This window comes from Silene latifolia, chromosome 4, assembly GCF_048544455.1.
Source record: "Silene latifolia isolate original U9 population chromosome 4, ASM4854445v1, whole genome shotgun sequence".
Lineage (NCBI taxonomy): Eukaryota > Viridiplantae > Streptophyta > Magnoliopsida > Caryophyllales > Caryophyllaceae > Silene > Silene latifolia.
The window spans coordinates 10857716-10875319 of record NC_133529.1 but is presented as its reverse complement, the minus strand read 5'-3'; the positions used below and the strand labels follow the sequence as shown (position 1 = coordinate 10875319).

Sequence of the window (17604 nt, the reverse complement as noted above, 5' to 3'; positions counted from 1 at the left end):
AAGTGCTCGCTGTCAGACTTGCTTTTTACAATAGCATCGTCGACGTAAGCCTCGATGTTTCGCCCTTTTTGATTTTGGAACACTTTGTCCACCAATCTGGTGTAAGTTGCGCCAGCGTTCTTCAAACTGAACGGCATCATTTTATACATGTATGTGCCGTGAATGGTGATGAATGCGCATTTAGGCATATCTTCCTCGGCCATGAATACCTGATGATACCCTGAGAAGGCGTCTAACAAGCTTAGCATAGTGTAGCCTGCCGTGGCGTCAATTAAACTATCTATTCGAGGCAAGAGATATCAATCTTTAGGGCACGCTTTATTAAGATTGGTAAAATCAACACACATCCTCCACGCCCCTGACGACTTCCTCACCATTACAACATTTGCTAGCCACTCAGGGTAAGTACAAGGCATGATAAAGCCCGCCGCTAATAATTTGTCTATTTCAGCTTTGATGGCCTCATCCTTCTCGGCCGAGGAGTTCCTCATCTTCTGCTTGACAGGCCGAGCGGTGGAGAGTACGTTCAGCTTGTGAACGATCACCTCCCGGCTCACGCCTGGCATCTTGGCAGCTGAGTATGCGAAGACATCTTTGTTCTTCCTCAGTAGGTCTAGGAGATCGGCTCTGAATTTTGGCTCCAGGTCAACACCGACAGTTACGGTGCGCTTTGGGTCAATTTCCACTTCCTCAATCTCGGCTCCTTCGACCATGCCGACATTAGTATTCATCGGATCGCCCTCCTGCTGCAAGGATGGGCTCTTCCCTTTCTCCGATTTCTTCGCCACTTTGAGGGATTGCATGTTGCACCCCCTGGCAGACACTTGGATGTTGACTATTTCATCTCTCTCGTCCTTTGAGACGAGCTTTTGTGCTTCCCCCCGGTCCGAGATTTACATCAATGTCAGGGTCCGGATGGACATCACCGCATCGGCCTCGCTCAAAGTGACCCGGCCTATGAGAACATTGTAGGCAGACGAACCATCGATAACCACGAACTCAGATAAATCATTTTTAGCCGCGTCCGCTTGGCCGAACATCACCGGCAGTTTGAGTGACCCCAGGGGTACCAGCCTACTGGCCCAGGAGAAGTTGTATAGCGGGTTAATGCGGGGGCTCGGTCTCCAATCTTGGACCGAGATTAAGAAAGCACCCCGAACATGATGTTTGTGTAGGCGCCCGTGTCAATCAGGCACCTTTTGACCAAGTGGTTGGCTATATCCGGGTGGACTACAAGCGGGTCGTTGTGCGGCGACGACTCCTCGTAATCCTTCTTTCCAATGGTTATATCGGGGATGGTGGAAGCGGGGATCGCTGTTTTAGGCACAAAGTTGATGGCTTGGTATAACTCATTCAGTCCGTTTGTGCCCATTAGTCGACCCACCGTTCTCGTTTCCCAGATGACAACCTCGATTACTCCCATCCGTTGGAAGACAGTTTTTCTATTCGCCCGTCTTGCGCTTGCTCCTGGGCCTCCGGCTACATACTTGCTGAGGCTCCCCTTTCGGATTAGCTCTTCGATGGCGTTCCTTAGATGTCGATTTGTTGTCGGTTTATGGCGGTGTGGCCGTGGTACTCATAAAATCAAGCTTGTGTCACCGTCCCCCCTCGCCTTGGGGGGCCTTGCCCACTTCTGTCCATCATTCTTGCTTAGGGTAAAGAGGATATTAGTAATAATATTAATTATATTAATATGAATAGTATTGATTTTAATAACCATAATATTCATAATAATAACAATAATGAGGATGATTAATTAATAATAAATTAATGATGATGATGATAATAATAATAATAATAATAATAATAATATTAATATTAATAATATTAATAATAATAATAATAATAATAATAATAATAATAATAATAATAATAACAATAACAATAATAATAATGATAATAACAATAATAATAATAATAATAATAATAATAATAAATAATAATAATTATTATTATAATAACAACCATAATAATAATAATAATAATAATAATAATAATAATAATAATAATAATAATAAATATAATAATAATAATAATATTAATAAAAACTATTAAGTTTAAGATTCGCAAAATTAAAATTGGTTGAATTTAGTGGAGATGAATCAAGTGAGCCGAAAATGGCAATCAATGGAGCCGAATCAATTGAATCAATAGAATAAATAATCGAATCGAGCCGAATCGAATCGAATAAAGTTGAAATTTGAATTGAAGTGAGCTGAAAATAAGCCAGAAAGAACAGGGCCTTAGTCTCATTTATTTCTCAAGACTTTCCAAAGCATTTATTGTAAAACCTTGCAAATCATTTGTGCATTTAAGGCTTTGTTCTTCAAGTGTTTGCAAAACGTTTTTCAAATTTTAAAGTCTTCATTTGTTTTCGAAAAGCTGTAAACCTCCAAGTATCAGTTCGCTGTACTGTGACATAATGAGCTTGTTCCATGATTCTCGTGTTAAGTCTTAATTGTAATATCATGTTCATCAAGTGGACTCTTGAGATTTAAAGATTCTGTACATCTTGAGATAGAACACATAAACTCTTGAAGCGGAGTAGCTTCAAGTTTGAGTGCAACCGGAGTAGGTTGGCGAGTTATTTTCATTGTAAGGGGTTTAGTAAGTTTGAGTAAATTTCTAAACAAGTAATAAAATAACGATTGGACGTAGGCCTCGGAATAGAAGCTGAACCAATTTTTAAATGTCGTTTGTTTGTTCATTTACTTTTACGTTTTTCACTTTGCTATTTCTCGCTTATATCCAATCAAGTTTTGTGTCACAGTCAGCTATATTGTGACATAAAACGGTTGTACCATCTTGTGAACTTACATTCTATTAAGTTTTTCAAGGTTTGTACTTCAAGGTTCTTTACTTAAGCTAACAAGTAACTAAGTTAAGAACAAAATGTAAAATAGGTACACCTAATTCACCACCTTCCCCTCTTAGGTGTTTATCGTTCCTAACTCTTCACCTCGTAAAACGAGTGGAAAGATAGATTTGAATGATGAAAATACCTGAACATGATGATGCCACCGATGAAGGTGCACAAAGCGGCACCCCATGCAGAGGAGAAGCAAAGTAAGTGGGAGAGGTTAACTGCATCGATGATAGCTGGTGACGACGAATCTGAGCCGTCTGATTTGAATGTTTCAGGTGAGAAGATTAATCCTACAGCTAAGAATGCAACTGCCATTGTGAAACTTGATAGCCACCCCATTGTTGTTTGTGTTACCAAAGTTTGATAGTTTACGTTGAGGGTATTATTGATGAATAATTTGTGAGTTGTTTGATGTTAACGAGTTTTGAATTCGTGAGTTAATTGACAAAGTTATGAAAAGTGATACTTAATATAAACGATGTTTAAATAAGAAAATCACATGTCGAATTTAGATGAGTTGAGGGTAATTGATAACTAATACATACAGTAATACTCCAATGATTTGTGAAATGCTTTGAAGGTGCATGCATGTTTCTAGTACAGAAGTTGTTTTCATTCAACAAACAACCACCCTCATCTCTGTATTATTTATTTGTTGATCTTTTGGTTAAGAAAGCTATTTAAGCCCTCTTCTTTCTGGCTTAATTTCAGCTCGTTTCATTTTTGCTCAGTGTTATTTCGTTCAGTTCAGTTTCATTCAGTTCAATTCATTCAACTAATCTCTTCACAAATTAACTCTATTCAATTTAGCTCAATTTCATTTAATTAAGTTCACTTTAACTCATCAGTTCTATAAAGTTCAATTCAGCTCCGTTCGGCCGAAAAGAAAGGGGCCTTAAAGTGGTACCGTGGTACTATTGTTCACTGATTTCAAATTTGTGTAATTACTTGTACGTTGCATTTTTGCAAATACGTACCGTACTTTGGATCCTGACTGTGAAGCAGTAACTACGTACTTTGGATTATCCTTAATACCGACACGGAGCATCAAAGGGTAATTCAAATACATAATGGATGAATATTTAGAGATGAGAAGGGTAATTTCTTGCCGGCTTATATTATCTTTCGTGTGGAGTTTGCTCCTCTATGAAAGACGAGTTATTGGCCCTCTTAGCCGGACAAGCCGGTTTGGAGTGCGCGAGAAAGCTTCGTTTTAATAAGCTTATCATACATATGGATAATCAATCTTGGTGCATCCGTCTGGTTAATGACTAACAGTTGGTTAGCAATTGCCTCAAATTTCTTGTCTGAAAATGCAAAAAATTGATCTAGGATGATTCATGGTCATTCAAGCTAGAACATTCCTATCGGGAAGCGAATCGATCGGACTAGACTAAGGAGTAAACTCAAGTTTTTGTTATTTTGGATTATCCACCTTCCGGTCTCGGCCCTATTCTACAAGAAGACATTTTTAGGCGACTATCCCTCACATTATAGCTAATTAGTTTTTTCGGTTAAAAAAAATATGAACTACATATGAGGATTTAAGAATAGACGACTATATATAACAAGGATAATGATACGGCGCCACCCTCTCACATGCACCCCTTATTATTATTGGGGTCCCCACTTAATATTAATGTGTACACTCATTATTATGCGAGTCCCCACTTATTGCATGTGAGAGGGTGGCACCGAGATTGGGCGCCACCGGGTGGCGCTAACTCATTATTCATATAACAATAATTAGTCTCCCTTAAGAACGGGTGTATCCATCTTAACATTAAAACAGATCAAATATCATCCAACTTGTATATATAGACAAATTTGTTACTTTTCCCTGCGCATTGCTTTTGTTTTATTCTAACTATTTGACCCGTATTAAACTTAAACGGATATAGTTGTCTTAAATAAGGACTTATGATATAACAATAATATGAGTACATGTTCCTAATAATGTTGGTTATAATACGGGTATGTGTTAAGAAAAATTGTGGTTAAACAAAAATTAAAATAAAATTATATTCCTTCGTAGACTATATAATCCCCTATAAACTAAGAAAATAAGTGTTTTAAAAAAAATTCCCCAAGTTTTCCCCCTGCAAACTAAAAGAATAAGCATTCTGAAAGATTTTCCCTCCTAAATGAACTCTCTAAAATATGAAAACAAATCAGAGTTTCTTTCATTAAACTAATCTTTTCATAAAAATTAATAATTTTTAAGAAAATAAAATAAAATTGGTATAAAATTATACGAGTACACTATAAATGATAAATATTTTATATGTCTATTATAAAAAACTTGACGCGTAATTATTTCGTATAAAACAAAATTATAGATTGTTAATGTTATCTTTGCAGCAAAAAGTGAATTCCTTAAAATAATTTGAAATTTTTAATAAAATGAAATCAATAAATTTGAGGTTATTATTTAATATTTTTTTTAATAAAATCAATATTTTTTAATAAAATAAAATAAACTTGGTATAAAACTATAAACTATAAATAATAAATCTTTTATTTGTCTATTATAAAAAAAATCGGTAAAATATTTTCATGGCGTTTTCTCTTTCATAGTCTTAGAGATTATTTTTTGTTTCTTCAAATCACAATCCAATGAGCGGAAAGATGAAGACTAATGAGGTGTCAATCTAAAATTTATAATTAATTCACTAAAATGTAATATATATATATATATATATATATATATACCGTGTATTTATTGCGGGAGGTCTAGATTAGTTACTATTAGAAGGTTAAAGTCTCAAAACTTTAACGCCATACGGAATAAAAAAAACTATGTATGAAAAACTAAAACACAGAACTAACATATTTGGATTTTCATACAAATAATTAGCTTTTTGCTATTAGTGAATTTCACGGGATGTTTTTATTTTACAATATGTTTGACTATGTTAAGCATTCTCTAAATAGGAAAGGCAGTTTGCACTTAGATCGCATATTTATTCTTATTCATCATCGTAATGTAAGTTTACTGCAAAGTTAATATATTAAAAATCATTTTACGAGACAAAAATGGAAATTTTGACTTTAATAAAGCTTACATTTTTAAACAACATTAACTGGATCGAGTTTGGGCATGAGTAGAGATGGCAACGGGTAGGATCTGGACCGGATCTTATAGGATCCAGATCCATATCCATTTTACCATAGCGTATCCAGATCCTACCCTTATCCTTAGGGTTCGAAATTTCTAGATCCATATCTGGATCCTAAGGATCCGGGTAGGATCCGGGTAATATCCAGATCCGTCAATTTTCAGCAATACACTGAAGTACAAGTAAACATTATACAGTACAACACTACTACTTATCAATGAGAAACCATATTTCACTCAAAGTGACTTTCCATTAGCTTCACTGGTTTAAAAACCATAGTCCAAAAGAAGCAAAAAGTCTTAGAAAAATGGACGGAGGAGTAAAAAGCAACTGTTGAAGAAGAGACGTCTGAGATGGACGAAGTACATTGTGCCAGAGTGGGAGAATACTAGACTGATAGAGATTGAAAATTAGGGTTTTTAATTTTGAGGAACAAATGAACGATAGACGAGTTATATTAGCTATATAAAGAATGAGTTTGGGCCTAAAATTAGACTTAGAAAAATTATAAAAGGGTCCAAGGGTCGGATCCGGATCTCAGTGGTGGGATCCAGATCCGGACCCTCATACTCATATAAGGATATGGGTCCGACCCGGATCCTAAGGATCCAAAATAATGGGATCCAGATCCGACCCTATGATATAGGGTCTGACGAATCCGGGTAGGATCTGGATCCAATTGCCATCTCTAGGCATGAGTGGATCAACAATGAATTTCTTCAAATTTTTGAGTATGAATTTAGTTACAAGTTTTTAAACAGTCGATCACGTATGAATTTTAAATTTTCAAGCTTTTACCTCAATTGTCATCCCCATTTTGACAAAAGATCGCATAATCATGATAAATTCTTAGGTACACCCGGTGCACCACGTCATTGTACACCCTAGCCAATAAGAATATTAGAATTACCCACACTCTCCATAAATAATAAAGCAAAATCTGAGTGGAATATAATTAAAGGTTTATCATTGGCTAGGGTGTACGATAATCTCGTACACCTGGTGTACCCAAGAATTTTTCTAAATGTGATGACGGCGACGAGAATATTAGCACCACGGCCAGAATCCATGGGGGAATACGTACTTGCCAAGAGGAGCAAGTAAATTCGGCAGTTAATAGATCCTACAACCAGTTTTACCCAGTTGTATGCTCTAGAACCCGAGTTATATAATAAAGTTTTCGAGTTTTGTTTTAAAGAAGTCGAGCTATACCATAAAATTTCTGAACTCACTCACTAAAACATAAAAAAATTAACTTTAAGAAAGCTCAAAAAAATTACAAATAAGCTCGATAAGTTATAACTTGGTTGTATGATGCTATTGTACCACTGGAGGTATAATGTTATTTGTGTAAATTCGGGCTAAATGGAAGTCATTAATGTCACTCTAAAATATAGGAGTACGGAGTACACAAATACTATCTTACAACCAGTTGTATATTAGCATTGTACAACCGCCTCAAAGTTGTTGAGTTCTTTACACAAAGTTGTCGAGCTATTTTATAAGTTATTGAGCTAATTTAAAAAGTTATTGAGTTTAATAATTATTCCTCTTAATCTCAATAACTTTGTATTGTAACTCGACAATTTTGTTAGTAAAGCTCGACAACTTTATAACAAAACTCGACAACATTGAAAAGGTTGTACATAAACTACATATACAACCAGTTGTATAATCTACTAATTGTACGGAGTACCATGCTAGTCGTGTTTTTATACACAGAAAATATACGTACAACTATATCTAAGTAACACTAGTTCTTACTTCTATGAGACAATTTCATGATAATGCGATTGTGAGACCCCTTGCAGGTGGTTACTTCTTTTTATTTTATTTTTCCTTTTCTCTTTTTGTTTAATTTATTATTATTGTGTTTTATGGTTTTGTCACATCACTTTTTAATTTTTAATACTATGTCATTCGAGTTACACGGAAAATATACGTACAACTTTTTTTTTTTTTTTTTTTTTTTTTTTTTTTTTGTGACGAGGGGTTTATTCCCCCGGCCCAGGCATTCCGGCGTCACCACCTGGACAATGTAAACCACCCCAATTGGGGCCGCCGAGATAACCGCATGCATTGCTCATCCGTGGGTTCAAACACGAGATCTCGCAATTCTTGACTTTGCAAGTTTTGAGGTTACCCAAGTCTACCACTATTGTGTATGTACAAGAGTCAAGAGTTCAAGTATTTAAAGTCTAAAATGATAATAAAAATACCTGAACATGATGATGCCACCGATGAAGGTGCATAAAGCGGCACCCCATGCAGTAGAGAAGCAAAGTAAGTGGGAGAGGTTAACTGCCTCGATGAGAGCCGGTGACGACGATGAATCGTCTGAGCCGCCGTTTGATTTGAATGTTTCAGGTGAGAATATGAATCCTACAGCTAAAAATGCAACTGCCATTGTGAAACTTGAAAGCCATCCCATTATTGAAGTGTAATGACTACTGAACAAAAATGAGTTGTAAAAGTTTGGAAAATGTTTATATATTTTCCTATATATATAGTACTCCCATTTCGTAGTTGTTTTCACTCAACAACTAATTATTACCATATTTATAAAGTGGCGGATTAGGGGCGCTCGTCCCCGCTGAAAAATGAAAATGTCATTAGTTTTAGTTAAAATTTTCGATTTTTTTCCGAGTTTATCTCATGATATTACTTGTTCGCCTCCGCTGAAATTTTTCGCTCCCCTAACTTTACATTCTGACTTCGCCACTGCCATCATCTCTGCAATTATGTATTCTTGTGGGTAAGAAAGGTATTTGATTCATTGATTGGAGTGCAGTAATTTCAAATTTGCGTAATTAGTTATGATCTTATGGAGTTTTTTACAAGTTCAGCTAGCTATTGCTTAATTTGCATTTTGCAAATACTATTTTAGGTCCCTTGACGTGTGAGGTATGCATAACACTTATGAGGACGTATGAGTATATGACTATATGACTATATGTGTATGCTTCAAATGTTGGTTATGGTACGGGTAGGGGTGATAATAAGACGATATAGTTCACGAGCAATTTGAGCTTGACTCGGTTAAAACTCGGCTTGAGAGTTTAACGAGTCAAACCGAGCTAACGCTGGCTCGACGCAAAAAGCTCGCGAGCAGCTCGAACTTGTATAATTAGATAATATATTAGTGTAGATCCCGTGCAAATGCACGGATTTTTTAAGGTTGTAGTGTGTAGAGAAATTAACATTTAGTAATTAAACTTTAAATTAAGTGTTATAGTCTACAATTATTATATGTAGTATAAAGAGGTAAAAATTATAGTATTTATATTTTCGTGATGTATTTTCATATGTGTGGTGATGGAGAAGATTTTAAAATATAATACTCCCTCCTATTCACTATTTTCTTCCTTATTTCCTTAAACGGATTATTCAGGTTTTCTTCCTCTTTCTTATTTTGGAAACTTTTACTCTTATTTTATTCATTCCTCTCTCCTATCACCAACCCCACCCACATCTTTTACTCATATTTTATTACTTTACTTAATGTTTTGGTCCCACCATTCTTTATTTAACTTCTAATTATTCATCCATCTCTTTTATCACCAAACCCCACACAACATTTTTACTCCTATTTTATTCTTTTTCTTAATCTTTGTGCCCTTAGAAAAAGAGAACAATATGGAGAATAGGAGGGAGTACTACTAACTAAGATACATTTATGATTAAAGTTCAGACATAATATGAGCAAAATATATTATTTTGACAATATATTTGTAGAATCTAACACATATAAAGTATATATGGTAGTCCAAAATATTTTACTGAATATATTTTTTCTCTACTACAAAGGCCCAATATTTATATAGATTAACCAAAGTATTAGGCCCAATTTATAGGTGAAATGATTTGAGCGGAAAAATCTCAAGTTTCATCTATTCATTTAGTAAATAGAGGATTGCTCATATTATGTTAATATGTGAATAATATCATATTTTGCACTTTATTATGTTGAAAATGTAATTAATTAAGATAAAAGTTAACTATTACGAATATATGTTTTAAGTTTTAAGTCCCCAAAATAAAATTTTATTCAAACGTCAGCTCACCACGGTGAAAATAATCAAAATCATCATAGGTCATTAAAAATAGAATTATCTAAAACTCAATACACTAACTTGTAATTAGCCCAAAACTCAGACCACCAAAGTAAGAATTTTCCTAATTTAAATTGTTTCATGATTTTAGTTGACAAGTACTCTATACCTAGAAGTGATCTGGTTAGATCTAACAAAATTGACCTGACCCAATTAACCCAACCTAGAACATACCCGAATTAACCCGACCCGAATATTTATTGTTGTAAATTTTGATTAATTATTATCCACCAATAAATTGATACTCCAATAACTAACTCGAAAATGACCCAAATCGAAATAATCCACCAGACCCAAAGTGATCCAACAAGATGACCAAAGAGCCCATTACAAACCCACGTATGTCTTCTATTAAACCACAAATTTTCATTTTTTTCAAATTTCCGCTCACTTTCCCGCTACAACACCCTCCAAAAAAGACCACTTCTTAAAAAACCCCCCAAAAAATCCCCAATTTCTCCCTCTCTACATTTCGCCAGTAAAAATGGAGTACGACGATCCCAGACTTTTCGACGGTATCCGGTTCTTCCTCGCCGGATTCGACCCGATTAAACACCAGGAGGTTAATTTAATTTAATTTGCTTTCATTTTTTTAATTCATACTCCCTCCGTCTCAATCATTTGTTTACTTTTCTATTCTTTGTAAGCGGTATTTCAATCAAAGGTAAATAAATGATTGAGACGGATGGCGTAGTTAATTACTCCGTAGTTAACATCAGCTATGTTTGATACGAGTATTAATTAATGTATAGGTGAAATCGAAGATAGTAAGTAAAGGAGGAGTTTATGTGGCTAAGTATCCTTCTGATTGCACTCATGTTATTGTTCACGAATTGATCCTGGTAATTATTATTGTATTTTTTGTTAATTTTCTGTGAATTTTTTCTCCGGTCGATTTGATTTTGTTTAGAGAGGAGTCTTGCTGTTCATGGAATGAAGCAGTTACGGCTTTTGATTTAGGTTAGGGTGTAAAATTGCGTTTGGTTGCGATTAATTGTCGATTTGTTTGTTCCGGAAGGCGGAAACCCTTGATTGATTTAGCTAGGGTTTAGTCCTTTAGGATGTGTTTGGATAGCAAAATTGTAGGGAAAGGGAAGGGAGGGAAGGGGAGGGGGAATGAGAAGTGGGTGTTTGGATACAATTTCCCTCCAAATCTTGCCTATTATGGAGAGATTTTGATTTGCCGTGGAGGAGGGAAAATGGATCATTCCAAATCCCTTCCCCTCCACCCTTATTGTTTTCTCCAAACAAGGGATTTTGAATCTCCTACTCTTCCTCCCTTTCTTTTCCCTCCAAATCTCTCAATCCAAACATACCCTTAGGGGATAATAATTGTAGAAAAGAAGTTTGAGTGAGGTGCTTAGTTAGAGATTTGTTGAATTTGGCAAGTTAGTTAATTTTAATTGTAGAAATCAAATTTTCATTTAGAGAGATCATGTTTGAATAACAAATCACGGGCGTTGTTTAATACGTGTAGGATGATCCTATATGCGTTGCTGCAAGACGGGATAAGAAGATTCTTGTTTCAAGTTTATGGATTGATCATAGCATAGATACTGGAGTGTTAGTTGATGGTTATAATGTAAGTTCTCTGATGCATAATCTACAAAAAAGTTTGAATGTCCTTGTTTCCTTTATGTGTTGCTCTTCTCTTGCGGTTTTCATTCAATGGAGCCAATAAATACCTACTCGTTGGTTTTTTGATGCGATGGAATGAAGCAATATGATGTAAACTGGTTGTTTTCGTAGCATATCAAGGTTTTACGCTAAAGTACTATTCTTCCAATGCAATTCTCAACACAATAATCATTATGGATCAACCAGAAACAGCCTCTTTGTGTTGTTACACATGGCAGGCTGCATATATCAAAGCCCATTGCGGGAACCCGTGAGGCAGTTGGGTTATGTTGCTTTTTTATTGACTTCGTATCCTTTAATTCTTGGTAATGCAGACCTTTTATTAGTTAGATAATGCTCTTTGGTGCTGTTTGGATATTTCAACTGATCTGATTTTACGTTCACCCAAAGATTATGTATAGGCCATTGAAGGATCTGAATGGGATTCCAGGCGCTGAAGAGCTTGTAATTTGTTTGACTGGATATCCTCGGTATCTACGAGAAGACATAATGGTATGCTTTTTATTGTTCCGAGCTCTGATGATCACGAAACATGGAGATCTAGAGGTGTTATTTGTCACAAATGTGACTGATAATATCTACTTGTTTTCTTTGTAGACAATGACTGAGTTGATGGGAGCAGAGTTTTCCAAGTCACTGATGCCTAGCAAAATTACTCATCTTGTGTGCTACAAGTTTGAAGGTTATGATCCTTTATCCAACCCCCTTCCTCATATATCTTGTTCTGGTTGATGGAGGTTATATTTTGTTAGAAATCCAAGAGCATATAGTTTCATTGGTTATCGTCATCCAGTATCATGATATGATAGTTGGATGATGATTAGGATTGATATTCATACTTGGTTATGCAGCAATTTCTCCAAGCGATAGTGATTTGCAAAATACTTTTTATTTTTTCTTTATTATGGTCGTATGTAATGCAAACCAATTCTAGGTGACAAACTCATTCATCATTTTTACAGGGGAGAAATATGATGTGGGTAAGAAGTGCCCAACAATAAAACTCGTAAATCATCAATGGTTGGAAGATTGGTACGTTTGACCAAATACCCTACTTCCATCAAGGTATATCAAAATGCAGTTTGTTTTTAGAATTCTTACTTATTTATATGTCTTGCAGTTTGAAGGCCTGGAAAATTATGCCAGAGGAAAATTATACAATGAGGTTAGCTAGTCAGCTGTTGCATATATCATTTCTTAACGTGAACTTAGAATTGTTGATGTTACCTTAATATTTAAAGCAAAACCTTATTCTGGCTGTTGTGTATTGGTGATGTACTCTTCCTCCTTTGTCTCATATTTTTATCCTTCTATATACATTCTTTTATTTCATGCAGTGGCTATGAACTGGAAATGATGGAGACTGCGGTTCATGATTCTGAAGATGAGACGATAGATACTACCGCAAGGCTAACTGATCACAGGGTTAAGGATGAGATCCCAATTGTACAAAAAGAATCTGGGAGATCCCTTGATAATCCCGTGATTGCAAGTAAGGTTTCCATCCCATCTGTCCAAGAACTTTCCGAAAATGTCAGAATGAACGAGGCAAGGTCGCCAGAAAAGCCAGAGCAAGTGTCAGAGTCAAGAAATCTTCACAGCATTAACAAGCAGTCACCAATGTGCCAGAACAAAGGTGACCAATATGTCAGGAAGACTCCAGTGAAATCCGGTCATCCGATATATGTTTTAGAGGATTTGGCGAACATAAGTGGAACAAGCTTTAAACGATCAGCAGTTTCTGGTACTGACCAATCTAGTCCAATGAACTCCAATATAATGCCAAAAACTTCCAATGACAATGAAGGGAAGTCAGGCGATTCGAAATCTGAAAATATAAAAACAAAGGAGCATTTAGAATTTGATGCTACAAGGAACTCTATTTCGGAGTTAAATGGAGCGAAAACCACATCAGCAAGTAGTGGAGCAATTAATTCGAAAGGATTATCTGAGGTCAATGCTGAAAAGTATAGTCCTTTAAGCTCGAGAAGAACGCTTAGAAAGCCTAGCCTCGCCTTGCAGTCTGAGGCGAGACTAACCATTCCAGAAGGAAGGCTGCAAGATGATTTAACTGAAAAGGTAATTCCAGCTGTAGGTGCTTGCACTATAGAATCTGACAAGATATCTGCTAAAGATCTTATTGACGCACCAAACGACAAAGCTGTTCTACCTGATGGGGATGGTCTATTTACTATACATCACACGAAGCAACTAGCTGGTCAACCTGACGATTTTTGCATAACCCCTACATTGCAGAAATTAATTACCTCCAGTAGTAAAAGAATTGGTGCATCAGACCCTATGAACCCGCTGAGTTTTTCTCGCAAGGAAAACAATAATGGTTCCCCTATCAGCGGTCATACAGGTAGTGAAACTGCTAGAGTATCTGTAGATAGGTTATCTACTGAATTTCCATCTGTCAAGTCAAATGTAGAGAAGCAACAAGCCGGTAAATCTAAGAACATTGACGTTCAAACCAGTCCTGTATCTGGTAGTGTTGCTTCTTCAGGTGTCAAAACTACGAAGGATAAGCCACAGAATATACCAGAAAATGCATCCTTTTCTCCGGAGCTAAAGAAGTTAGTGGCTTCAAATTCTGGGAACCATGCGCTGAACTCTGATGATCAAACTGGTAATTCAATTTCAAACTCACGAAGAAAGAAAATGGTTGCTAGGAAAACATTAGGAACTAGACCTAAAATAAGCAAGAAAACTGCTGTTGATCAGAAGAGCTCTCTTGGTGGAAATAATTCTGGAGTTAATGCTGGATTGCATCAAGCTGATCAGAGCAACCAAAATGATGATCCAAATCCATTTGTTACTGATGAAGTCGTGGCTTCTCCGACAGTAGAAGGGGATATTGGCTTGGAGGCTAAGAGTATTCAAAGCTTTGTTTATGATATCAACGATTGTGCCAAACCTTCCAATGATGCAAAGGAAGCTGAAGTGACCTATTCACCTACTGACAATACCAACAAGCAGAAAACGCCTGAAGCTAAATCTAAAGGTATAGAGCATGGCGAGCAAAATTTGGTTCCAAAGAAGGGTATTTCTAGTCTGGCTAAGGATATTTTTCTTAGTGCACCGAAGGAAGTGGTTGAGGATGAATGTGGTAAAGCTTGTGAGAAAAAAGAGCGCGTGAAAAAACGAACTTTAGGCGCCACTGGAAAGAAACGGGAGGGTGAGCAATTGGTAAAAGAGACTGTTTCTTGTGACGGACCGGGTGTATCCAATGACAGTAAAAGCTTGAAAACCTTGGCATCGAAAAAAAGGCGGGGGACTTTAATGTTAAATAAAAAAGACACTCCTGTCGAAGTTGGTCAACGTGATGCAGGTAAACAGCCTCAGAAGTTGTCAGGTACAGTCATATCGACAAAGGTGCTGACGGAAATTGCAAATAAGAATGACTGTACTGCAGTTAATAGTGAATGTACTGATACTGGTGTGGAACACACTCGAAAGAAGAGGCGTGGCACTTTACTTTTAAGCAAGCCACAGGATCCTCTTTCAGAGCGTAAAGAAAATGTGCCTTCAAATAATTCTGTTGTTGGTAATGATCAAGGTGGAATTAAGGGAAAGAAATTAGCTGGGAAGAAGAGGCGGGGAACTCTTTTGTTAAGCAAGGCCGAGGAGACAACTGAAATGGACAAGGAAAATGTGCCTGTTTCTCATGATCATGAAGACACGAGTAAAGGTGAAGCTCTTAAGTCTGACCTGACAGTGAAGGACAATTCTATTAGTTCAGATGCCGCAAACAATCAAAATGACTCAACAGCAGTTAAAAATGAACCCGCTTGGTTTATAGTTAGTGGCCATAGACTACAGAGAAAGGAGTTCCATCAAGTCATTAAGGGTCTCAAAGGAAAACATTGCAGAGATTCTCATCATTGGTCTTACCAGGCTACACATTTTATTGTTCCCGAGCCAATCCGCCGAACAGAAAAGTTTTTTGCTGCTGCTGCCTCAGGCAGGTATGTTATAATTACTCCCATTACCCCATTTATATATATTTCCCATTTGTTTTAAGCAAAGGCAAAAGATGTTTAGCTTGACAAAGAATTTCCTATAATGTACATAGTTAACTTTTTTAAAATGACACATATGATGCAATAATTTTTATTAATAAATTATGAGTTATGACCCGACATTTCATTTCGTCCTCTAATCCATGTCTTGATCTTCCAGATCATCAGTATCCACGATCTTCCAGATCATCAGTATCCACCATATACTTTACCTCTTGTAGGAAGAATATGTACCCGTTGAAATACGAAATTAAGGAGTTATCAATTATTTTAATCTCAAATGCAGGTGGATCCTGAAGACTGATTATTTAACAGCATGTAGTCAGGCTGGAAAATTCTTGCCAGAAGAACCTTATGAATGGCATAAGAATGGTCTTACTGAAGACGGTTCCATTAGTCTCGAGGCTCCTAGGAAATGGCGTCTTCTGAGGGAGAAGACAGGACATGGTGCTTTTTATGGCATGAACATTGTAGTATACGGAGAATGCATTGCTCCAACCTTGGTATCTTTCTCCTTCTATTCGTTTTCACTTTTACACTTCGAATTTTGGGTTGGAAGATAGATACTTAGAGCTCATATGTCCCATAAAAATTCCACATTTTAGTTTCAGCTCAGTTTTAAGGATACAAGGTGGATACCCACAACTCTCTATGCTTCATAGAGATGCTGTGTTTCCATCAGTCGCTTTAAGGATTGTTTTGGTTCCAAAAACTCGCTATTCATTGATATACTAAATATGATGGATCAAGGCAAAACGATTTAAGGATTGTTTGCCCTTCTTTTATTGTATTGTGCACTAGATAATCGACTAAGACGCAAGGAATTTCATGTCTAAGAAACTCTTGAACCCATTTGTCATCACCCCTCTGTAAATAACCTGTATGTTCACCATAGGGGTAACTTTTTTTCCAGGGTAGATTTGTAACTTCTTTGTCATTGTCTATACCAGGGTACATTAAAGTGCGCTGTAAAGGCCGGAGATGGAACTATCCTTGCAACTTGTCCACCCTACACCCGGTTTCTCAAATCTGGGTTTGATTTCGCCATTGTTAGTCCAGGAATAACCCGTGCTGACAAATGGGTTCAGGAGTTTCTTGGACATGAAATTCCTTGCGTCTCAGTTGATTATCTAGTGGAGTATGTATGCAAGCCCGGCTACTCCCTTGATAGACATGTTCAGTACAACACCCATGAATGGGCAGCTAAGTCGTTTTCAAGGCTCTCGGACCTGTCAACAGAGTCAGTTGCTGATGCAGGAACACCAGAAAGTCAGGTTAGTGATGACCTGGCATGTCAAGTTTGCGGGTTCACTGATAGAGAAGACGTGATGTTGGTTTGTGGTGATGAAAGCGGCTCAATTGGCTGTGGGGAAGGAACTCACATTGATTGTTGCGATCCCCCACTCGAAGAAGTTCCTGGAGAAGATTGGTTTTGTCCAAAGTGTACTCAGTCTAAAACTCAACCCTCTGAAAGTATTAAGATAAAGTCGGTGTCAAAGAAAACACGATAGGGGTTGCACCATGTGACTGTTGCCGCTAATGATGTATATTACTCGTATGCAAGTGCAACAATGGCGCCGGAGCCTAGACTTTGCCTTTGGGTGCAATGGTAAGAGCCACTGAACTGTAAAAAGACGAAAAAAACCGTGTAGTGGATTTAGCTTTAGATATTTTCTTATAGAAAATCTGCCATTACACGAGTCAATGGTGTGTAAAATAAATTATGTTCTGTTGAAGTTGATGAATTTATGTACCATATTTGACATCAAGCTATCATTTTGCATAATGCTTTTCCAATTACCATGTTGTCAAGCCTCAAAAGTCGTCACAGGGTCTTTAGGTGT

At 36.7% G+C, this 17604-nt stretch overlaps 2 protein-coding genes across 3 annotated transcripts in view; one reads left to right on the top strand and one right to left on the bottom strand.

Annotated features, from left to right (window-relative positions):
* The window catches only part of LOC141652916 (uncharacterized), a 36135-nt gene extending 27694 nt beyond the window's left edge, over window positions 1–8441 (bottom strand). The window contains exon 1 of one of the 2 annotated variants that reach the window (XM_074460532.1): window positions 8205–8441. In XM_074460532.1, the coding sequence (XP_074316633.1) occupies window positions 8205–8416 (212 nt within the window). In that variant the 5' untranslated portion in view covers window positions 8417–8441. Of the gene's footprint in view, window positions 1–3002; window positions 3385–8204 lie in introns of those variants that run through there. The other variant, XM_074460533.1, reaches the window with a different exon arrangement.
* A 2022-nt stretch (window positions 8442–10463) lies between these two features.
* Window positions 10464–17557, top strand: LOC141652913 (BRCT domain-containing protein At4g02110-like). The gene is made up of 10 exons (XM_074460527.1): window positions 10464–10659; window positions 10850–10939; window positions 11575–11679; window positions 12126–12227; window positions 12333–12417; window positions 12698–12767; window positions 12856–12900; window positions 13073–15706; window positions 16047–16263; window positions 16711–17557. The coding sequence occupies exons 1-10, from the start codon at window positions 10582–10584 to the stop codon at window positions 17269–17271; spliced, it is 3987 nt and encodes a 1328-aa protein (XP_074316628.1). The 5' UTR covers window positions 10464–10581; the 3' UTR covers window positions 17272–17557.
* The last annotated feature ends 47 nt before the right edge of the window (window positions 17558–17604 follow it).

Bases quoted from the DNA above. Each gene is read 5' to 3' on its own strand.
- LOC141652913 (XM_074460527.1), top strand. From the start codon at position 10,582: ATGGAGTACGACGATCCCAGACTTTTCGACGGTATCCGGTTCTTCCTC. The intron at 12,228-12,332 runs GTATGCTTTTTA...TTTTCTTTGTAG, and splicing joins ATCTACGAGAAGACATAATG to ACAATGACTGAGTTGATGGG. The intron at 15,707-16,046 runs GTATGTTATAAT...TCTCAAATGCAG, and splicing joins GCTGCTGCTGCCTCAGGCAG to GTGGATCCTGAAGACTGATT.